Source organism: Gossypium arboreum, chromosome 7, assembly GCF_025698485.1.
Source record: "Gossypium arboreum isolate Shixiya-1 chromosome 7, ASM2569848v2, whole genome shotgun sequence".
NCBI classification, from domain to species: domain Eukaryota; kingdom Viridiplantae; phylum Streptophyta; class Magnoliopsida; order Malvales; family Malvaceae; genus Gossypium; species Gossypium arboreum.
This window is the reverse complement of record NC_069076.1, coordinates 103405876-103415511: the sequence shown is the minus strand read 5'-3', so window position 1 is coordinate 103415511 and position 9636 is coordinate 103405876. Positions and strand designations below refer to the sequence as shown.

The window sequence follows — 9636 nt, the reverse complement described above, 5'->3', positions numbered from 1 at the left end:
GACGAAGCATTTGAGATTCTCTATATTGACCATTTTTGTATAATAAATCAAAGTTTTGCATGATTCCACCCAAAACAATTTAAAATTAAATAAATAAATACTCATCTATTTTCTTTTTAATTATCATCTTTGTTTAATGGAATCATCTATTTTCAATAAGGCTGTCCGTTTCATTGACTTGAATTTGGCTCGGAATTGGACTAATTTATCATAATAACTTTATCACATCAAAACTATGGGAATCAATAATATTCAAACCTTAGAAGCCATATATTCATAATCAAATGTTTTGTTTTCTTTTGTTTTATGGTAGGTGATCTTTCAAACAAATAGTTTTTTCGGGTTTATTTATGAATTTCATCTTTATACTTCGTGAAGTTTGGAAAGTTGGCTTTTCTACTTTAATTTATAATAAATTTATATTTGTACTTTACGAAAATTGAGAAGTTAGTCCAATTAGGTAACATTTTTAATCGTTGTCGACCTAAAAGTCTATAATTTTACTAGTTTATGTGACACTTCATACTCGACCAAATTATCGATCCAAATATAGGATATCACATTTGTTGCCGGAGCAACTCATAGTAACTTAGTTTATTTATTTAATAAATGAACTTTAAAATACAAACATAATAAATCTCATTCATTTTCAAATTTTATATACAAACATGTATAGGATATGATTTTACTAGTAACATAAATTCAAATAAATAATGTATAATTTCAATTAAATCATATGTACATGTTCAATGAATGTCAAATGATCTCATTATAAACAATTCAAGATTAAATGAGGTCAAATATGGAGTTAAGACTCAAATCTAAAATTAACAAATTTTAGCAGGGTGTTTCGAAACAATAGAGGTCTTGTCTCGAGACAAAACTTCCATGTTCAGACCCTTAATTTCGATGTTTACATTTTTTGTCTCAAGACAATGTCCCTTATAGTCTCAGGACAACAATCCCCTGTTTTGATATTTTAGGTTTGATGTTTGGCTATCTCAAGACTTGAAATAGGGTAAATCTATTTTAACTTCGATGTGATCTTATCTCGTGACAAATGTCAAGCTGTCTCAAGACTAAAACCAACTTGTCTCGAGACTTATAAGGTCAATCTTGAGACTTGGATTAGGCAATGCCCCAAATGATTAAATTTATACTTGATGTCTCGAGACACTAATATTCATTATCAACCTCCATGTTTTTATCCTTTACAAATAAGCCCCTAATTACACCTAATTTAACTATAATTTCTAAGCTTGATTCAAGCTTAATTTAATACTTTTTACTACAATTGTAATATATTCTATTATAATCTTAATTAATATCAACATGCATAAATTTGAGCTATTAGTATCAAATTTTATAAAGATTTTGAATTATGGAAACTCAACCAAAACATCAACAATTCATTAATCTAAGGATTGGAATTGAACCAACTAGCATCATTACTTAATAGTCCAACTAAAATTAAAAGAAAAGATCACCTTAATTAACAATGCAATGGACGGCAATGGTGAAATGAAGAACCCAATTTTCTTTCTTTGTTTCTTCTGTAGTCGAATGTAGGAGAAAGGATGGGAGGAAAATCAGTCCTCTCTTTCATCCCACAATCACATTAACATGCTAACTTTAATTAACTATATTATTTTATTTTATTTATTAATCATTAAATCTAATGGTTACTATTGAATTTGGTAAAGATTAATGGAGAGTAATGGCTATGATCAAGCCATCCCATTATCTTATTTTCAAAGTTGGCTTAATAGCAATTAAGGGCCTCAATTATTTCCTTAATCAAGTTTCACTCTTTATAACACCTTGCAAGTTAGTTTTTGTTCTATAATTAACAACCGATTTAATTTAATTCCACATTAAAGTTGGACCCTGAAGTTTCGTATTCAACACATATTTATTCGGTTCAATTTTTTGACTAATCCGATTTAATTAAAATCGACATTGAACCGGGTTCTTTTGATACTGACAAAAATCGGGTCGTTACAGTTTATATGGAAGAATTAGTAAATATCGACAGTTTAACCATTTATATGCAGCAAATTAGGAAAAATTTGCAATTCAAGTTCATGTGTTTACCAACAAATAGGCTAATTTTCCTCAATTACTCTGAAGTACAAGGAACGAATTCTGACAAATTAGAGGGACTAATTAATTTCCTAGACCTTTTAAAGTAGAAAGATGAAATTAAGAATTAGACCAAAAAAATGAATGAATATATGCAAATCTTTTATATTAGGTTAAAATATGCTCTAAGTTCCTGTATTTTTTTGTACATTTTTGATTCAGTCCCTTTCAATGAATTTAGTGCCTCTACTTTTTCAATTTAAAATGCAAGTTTAATTGTTAACACCATTAATTTTTTTTAAATTCAAGTTTATTGCAATGTTATATTTTTAATTACATGACTACCAAGTGAGTATTTTTTTATTTGAAATGTTATACCAATAAATTTAACAGAAAAATTTTAATGGTGTTAACAATTGAACTTGAACTTTGAAATCTAAAAAGTAGAGAGACTAAATTCCTAAGAATAAAAGTATAATGACTAAATTTTAAATTTATAAAAATAAGGACTTGTAGCATATTTTAACCTTTATAGTATTATAAATATACGGGTTGAGTCAATTATGAATATAATAACCTCTTTTCTTTGTGCCTGTTCTCTTAAATTATAGCTAGTTGCTGAAAGAGGATCAGAAATCAAAATGTTAAAATGTGAATATCATTGAAATGAAATGACAGGGTAATACATTTCTTAATGAAAATTGATAAATTCATATAAATAATATTAAATAAACTCAAATTATGACTTTGATCCCTTTATTATACGAAAACATAAAAGTTAATCACTATATTTTAATTTATTAGACATGAAAACTAAGAAGTTACCAAGGGCAAATCCAAGGCACAGGTGGTGGTCTTGGTCCTCAAAATGATGAAATTGCTTCTAAGTCCATTGAAATATTATAAATGTTAAAATTGTGTAACCTGAATCTTTGTTAAAGAAAATATAGTGGTAAAGCAAGGGGATCTGTGTACGAACCATGTAGCACAAGTAGAATTTGTATAGAACTACACTTCGTCTATTTAACATTGATTAGAATAAGGGTTTTTCAACATTTAAATAGATGTAGTAAAAAGTCCTCTTGTATTATTTAATTTTCAACATTAGTGAATTTCTTCTCTTCTACATGTAGTTTTTTCCCAAAAAAATTTCCACGTAAAATCTGTGTGTTCTTATTTTTCTTTATTTTTACAATCTTTCTATTGCCATTAACGACATCTATTTTAACAATAAAATTATAAATTAGTATAATAATAAAATTTTCTTTTAACCTCCCCTAAAACTTTTTCTACCTTCGCCCCTAGAAGTTAATTTAATTGGGTAACACTATTAACTCTTAACATTAAACCATTGACCGAAAACAAAAAAAAAAATAATCAACATTTTTATGCTTGGCTTTGTTAAAATAAACAGTTCTAACAGTTTACATGTAATATATTAAGGAAAAGATTGATAAATTAAGTTCATATATTTATCAATAAATAAATTAACTTTCAATTTTTGTAAAAATATAGAATGATCAAATTCTGATAAATTAAAATTGAGAAATCAACTCGTGAGTTTTCTTATATATATATATATATATATAAGAATATTTTATTATACTCATGTTGTTGGAAGATAATAAAAAGCATATGTAAGTACAATCAGATTGAATAAGTAATTGGGATTGAAAATCTTGTTTGTCCATATGTTAAAGATTTCATCAAATTTTAAATGTTGCATATATTCCCTTATTGATTAAGCTTTAGACATGTTTTTTAAATAGTACACTAATTGAGGATTAAATTAAATTATCTTTGTCCCAAGTGAAGAAGGGAGAGAGAAGCAATGGTGGCCTATCCAATGGTGCTGATATGCTTGTCTTGTTAAATACTTTTAAACAAGGAATATTCATTTACATGTAATGACACCAAGATATAGTTAAAAGACATTATGATAAAAATTGTCTGAAAGTGCAATGTGCAAACATTAGAGGGAACAAAATGTCTGCCCACCTTTGAGGGCCTTTCTGTTTTACTTAATCCCCTCATGTAAAGAAAAATAAAATCTTTATAATAAACTTTTTTCAAACTTTGAATTTTGAATCCTTTTTAGCACTTCTTTTATAAGGGCAAAGAGAAAATTAGAATTGATTTTTATTATTATATTAAATTATAATTTTGCAATTCAAAGGTGTATATAAAGATATTATTTCAATTTTTTCGTAAATAATCACCCGAAAAATGATAAAATTATATTTTAACTCTTTAAATTACCTTCTTAAAAATTTCTAAATTTACCTCCATCTTAAATAAATTCATAAATCAATTTAACCAAGCTTTTTAAGTTGTATTGAACAAGCAGATAGTCAAAACTGGGGTAGTTTTGATGGTGACAAGTTGAGACAAGATTAATTGCATTCACCCAGGGTGTATATCTTAGGGTTTCCAAATTAAACCACTGTTGGTTTTTTCTGCTAATTAGCACCCTTTACTGCAGCAGATTTGTGGATCTGTTGAAAAAAATGTTGACAGTAGAGGCCCGGGGGGAAAATGCCTTTATCATATAATAATATAATGAGGTTGGCAAGGTTCTCATTTCACATTATATAATACATATGTATGTATGTGTTTGCTTTAAGAGAAAGGTTGTTTATTTTTAGAAAGCAAAAGTGGAAAATTGGAAAAAAGAAATATAGAAAAATAAATGTTTAAAAGTAGAAAAGCTTTTATTATTTAGGTTTTTTTTTTTTCAATAACGTGTTGACGATTACTAGGTTACATGATATATCATGCGTAAATTATCTTATAGATTAGTCCCATTAGATATATTTCGATTTTAGTTTTAGAGTTGATGCAATTATAAATTAGTATAATAATAAATTTACATTCTGGTCCTTCAAAAATTGATTATCCATTTTTGGGTGGTTTAGTTTTGAAATGGAAAGATGGTAGAGAAAAGGCAAATGGGTTGTAAGAAAGTCAGATGCATGGATGGAAAAAGAGAAATAAAAAACGTTAGAACTTCATTAAATTATGGATCATTTGAGGGTTGGAGAAAAATGTGGATAGATTTTAAATGGTAAAAACAGGGGTGAAGATTCAACATATGAAAAGGTTTAATGATAATAAAATAATTAAATTGTAAATGGAATGATAATAATGGAGGAAAGAAATAAGAAAGCTGACAAGTATAACAACACACAATCACATTACCAAAAACTATAATAGAGAATAAGTTATGAGGGGGGAGAAAGAGATATTATGGTTACTGTAAGAAGAGAATATGTTTACAGCAAATGCATGATGAGGTTTGAACAGGCCAAAACCAAACCCATGCAACTTTCGTGACCACTCAAACAGCAAAAAACAGGCAGACATGATGATGGAATCACCCTCACACCCATGCCCACCCTCCCCTTTCCTTTGCATTTTCACTCTTTTATTTCAATCCCCCCCCCCCAAACAATTTTTTTTTTTTTTTGCAAATACCCCCACTTTTTTTCTCTCTCACACAAATTTCTCATATTAAACATTAGCAGTTAACACGGTGAAGCCAGAAAATTATTTTTTTGGAGGACAAAATATAATTTTACTATTATACTAATTTATTATTTAACAAAATTTAAATGTCCTCTATAGCAAAATCATCATTTGGGTGGGGGTAGAGCCACGGCCATTACCCGCCATTCGTCTTCGTCTATGATAGTTAACATATTTATATATAAATAATTATCTTATCTATCGTCAATGAAGTTAAGAAACTTCATAAATTGGATTAGAAAGCTGTCATTTATCTGTATACTCAGGAGTGATGCCAAAATAATTTTTGTGAGAATCAAAATTAAATTATAAATTTTTGGATATTCAATATGTAATTTTATTGTGTTACTATTATAATTTTATAATTTCCAAAATGAACTAATTTCTATTTTACTCTTTTCTAGAGAGAAGGGATGGGGTGAGGCTAGCGTCACCGTGATTATACTATAAGAACACATGACAATTTCTTAATGTTATTTGTGAAAATTTTAACTCCACCATAATAGTCCTATATGTAGGTGAAGGATGAACATCAGTCTCCTTGGTTCCTTAGAATATTAAGAGAAGATAATTGTTGGTGGAAAAAAATTGATAAAATTACATTTTAATATTTAAAAAATTATAATTCAATTTCATCTTTTATATATATATATATATATATATTTATTTGGTGAAACTAAATATCAATCAAATAAACTATTAAATTTATAAGTGTAATCAAAGAATCAATTAATTTTATGTGAATTTTTAATATATATGTATATGTATAGGTAGGAATAATCTAGCAATGGGATTAAGTTTAGAAAGTTGAAAGGGTATGGTTAAGAGAAGAAAGAAAGTTAGCTATAAAATCAACATCTGAGATTAAATTAAAGCTACAATGACTTGACTTTGAATCAGACATAGGTTAATATAATCATTTTTGCTTATCTACACAAAACCTAATCTTCCAAATCATCATCTAATAATAAAGCATGTGGAAAGAAAATTCTTAAAAAAATATATAAACATATATATTGTATCCAATCATCTCCTCTCCTTTTCACATGGCTTTTGATCTTTTGTTGTAGGCGGCAAGCATTTAATTTTGTGGCTCAATAAGGGTTAGTAGCAACACTTTGATTCAGTCCTTGGCTAGTCTTTAAATCACCATGGGAGAACTCAAAGCTTGGACCTGCAAGGACGCCATTGACGAATTCATAAGGGAACTCATAGCTGAACTGTTGATCATCCATCAAAATAATACTCCCCGTATCTTCACCATATCCATTACCAGTAGAATCCGACAAGGCGGATCCTTCTTGAGAGGAGGAGACAACAACGATGTTGTTGTGACTGTTGTCCAAATTCGGACCTGATTGTGACAGATTGGTGATCGTGTCTGGAGTTGAAAACTGCATGACTGGGTCTAAACCCATGTTTTGTGAAGTACTACTATTACTGACAGAGAATCCATAGCTAACATCAGATAAAATCGGCAGTGAAGTGGTTGAGTAATCAAGATTGTAAGGCAGTGGTTGAGTTGGGATATTGTTGTTGTTAGCATTTAATAATCCGCCACTGTTGTCCACATTAAAGCTTGATTTCCCTGCAAGTAGCTTCTTCTTTAACTTAGTGTTCCAATAGTTTTTCACATCATTGTCGGTTCTTCCAGGGAGTTGAGAAGCTATCAAAGACCACCTAACAAGAATCATAAATGTCTTAAATTATAAAAAAATGCCGACATTTGAATAAGCTAACAAGAAACTTTAAGACAAAAACGAACTTGCCTGCTTCCCATTTGACTATAAAGAGAGCATATAATGTTGTCTTCCTCTTCGGTAAAACCTCCATGTTTGATGTCTGGTCTGAGATAATTAAGCCATCGTAATCGGCAACTCTTGCCACATCTCTTAAGGCCTATAAAAGAATGACAAAGACAAACAAGAACCAAAAAAAAAAAAAAACATTTCAACGTTTTTCTTACAGACAAACGTGAAAACCAAGAGTTGAAGCTGCCTGCTTCAATTAAAACAAATTTTACATATCTTTTACTGTTTTCTCTCTTTGATGATCAAAAAAGTTAAACCAGGATAGAACCTGAGACTAAAAAGGAATAAAATACCCAGACATGAAAACAGTACTTTGAACAAAGATCATGCAACAAGGAGACAAAACACAGTGGCCAGTCCCTTTTTTTTTTTTAAATTTCTTGCAGGAGAAAAAGTACGGTAATTATTAACAGTCAAAAAATTGTAAATAAAACGATGAAACAGTCTTTTTAAACCCTCATTTGGGTGAAATGGGTTTGATGGATATACCAGCTTTAAGGGGCAAAGCGATCCAGTTACCACCTGTGCCATGGCTCTGAACATAGTTTTTGAGGGTGGCGTCTTCTTCAGGAGACCAAGGGCCTCTCTTCACGTTAGCTTTGTCACAGCATGGAGCTCTCCCCATGCCTACTTAGCTCCTTCACTACCACTACTGTGTGACCTTAAAAAACAAACAAACAAAAAAAAAGACAGGCCAAAGACAGAATAAATTAAACACTCAGAGAGAGACTGAGAGGGAAAGAAAGAAAGAAAGAGAGAGAGGAGAATTGAGACACGCAAAGGGGGGGTTTCAAAAGAGACAGTGGGCACCTCTTATGGTGAATTTGGGGTTTATAATATTGGTGGCTGCCTCCCCCTCCCTATTTTCCTTTGCATACCACTTGACTTTGTATGACTATTTTCTTTGGAATTTTATTTCCAAACATTTAATCCATTAATAAAATAATAATGAATTATTAAAATATTTAAAACCATTTGGAGAATAAAAATTTTACTATTATTTTTTTTACTTTGTGGTTTTTGGTTAAAATTATCATAAGTCCCTGTACATTTATTTCATAAAATTTAGTTCCTTAATTTTTATATTTTAAAATTTAAAGTTCAATTGTTTTTGTATTCTATTAAATGAGTTTTTATTTTAAAATATCATAACAACAAATTTAGTAGTGTTAATAGTTGAATTTAAAATTTAAAATCTGAAAAAATAGAGAAATTAAATTCTTAAAAGTACAAATACAATAACTAAATTTCTAATTTTTTAGAAGTACAAGGACTATAGGCGGATTTTAAACTTTTTTTTTTTTTCCTCTTCTTCTCTGCATCTTTCTTGTCTGTTAAGATCGTAGGATCCAGTCAACGTTCACTTATGTTGACTGTTTTGATCTGATTCATTTATTAGTAACCTTTTTTTTTCTCCAATTAAAGTTAGGGTTTGGGGACAAAGTAATTCAAATTGGACGGACTGATTTTTAGTTAATTAAATTGGGGTTAGGATTAGGTTTAGATGAATCACGCACCACTCCATCTCGAAAGGTTTATTGAAATATTATTCTTTTAATTTTATAATTAATTTTATATATTTTAATTAGAATGTTTTGAACATTTTATAAAGCTTTATAACATTTTAATTATGTTTTTCCTAAAAAATTAAATATTTTATTTTTAATAAAATTTATAATATGTATTCTATTTAATCTTATAAAATTAATATAATATAGCCATCCCTAATTAAAATTAATATTCAACTCAGCCTAAACTCATTATACTAAAATATGAAAAATAATTTGAAAAATTATATATATATATATGAAATATAATGAAAAATTGAAATAATTCAAATATAATAATATATATGAAACTTGTCAAAATCTATATTAATCAAAATATAAATGTATATATAAATTTATAATCCTCTAATTATAGAATTATAATGTATAAAAATTGTTATACAAAATTATAATATTTTAAATACACAAAAATAACTTAAATATTATACAATAATTGAAACATGGAAAATAACATAAACATAATACAAACTTGTAAAAAAATATAAAACAAATTATTGATATAGGTAAAATTTTATATAAAATAATGAGTACATGAATCTACAATTTTTATCTAGTAATGATGTCTAAGTTAATCATGTTCAAAGTCACTAATTATAATCTTATAGCTCAATTACCCTTCTAATTAAATTTTTTGACCTTAATTACTTTTG

General features: G+C 28.3%; 1 protein-coding gene across 1 annotated transcript; it reads right to left on the bottom strand.

Moving 5' to 3' along the window:
* Window positions 1–6446: 6446 nt before the first annotated feature.
* Window positions 6447–8293, bottom strand: LOC108481272 (transcription factor MYB36-like). Its single transcript, XM_017784431.2, has 3 exons — window positions 7908–8293; window positions 7377–7506; window positions 6447–7287 (listed from the first exon to the last, which is right to left on the bottom strand). Exons 1-3 carry the CDS (start codon window positions 8041–8043, stop codon window positions 6702–6704), a joined length of 852 nt encoding a protein of 283 aa, XP_017639920.1. The 5' UTR covers window positions 8044–8293; the 3' UTR covers window positions 6447–6701.
* Window positions 8294–9636: the final 1343 nt, after the last annotated feature.

Coding starts and splice junctions, on each gene's coding strand:
- LOC108481272 (XM_017784431.2), bottom strand. CDS start 8,043: ATGGGGAGAGCTCCATGCTGTGACAAAGCTAACGTGAAGAGAGGCCCT. Junction 7,507..7,907: donor CGCTTTGCCCCTTAAAGCTG/GTATATCCATCA, acceptor ATTCTTTTATAG/GCCTTAAGAGATGTGGCAAG. Junction 7,288..7,376: donor TATAGTCAAATGGGAAGCAG/GCAAGTTCGTTT, acceptor GATTCTTGTTAG/GTGGTCTTTGATAGCTTCTC.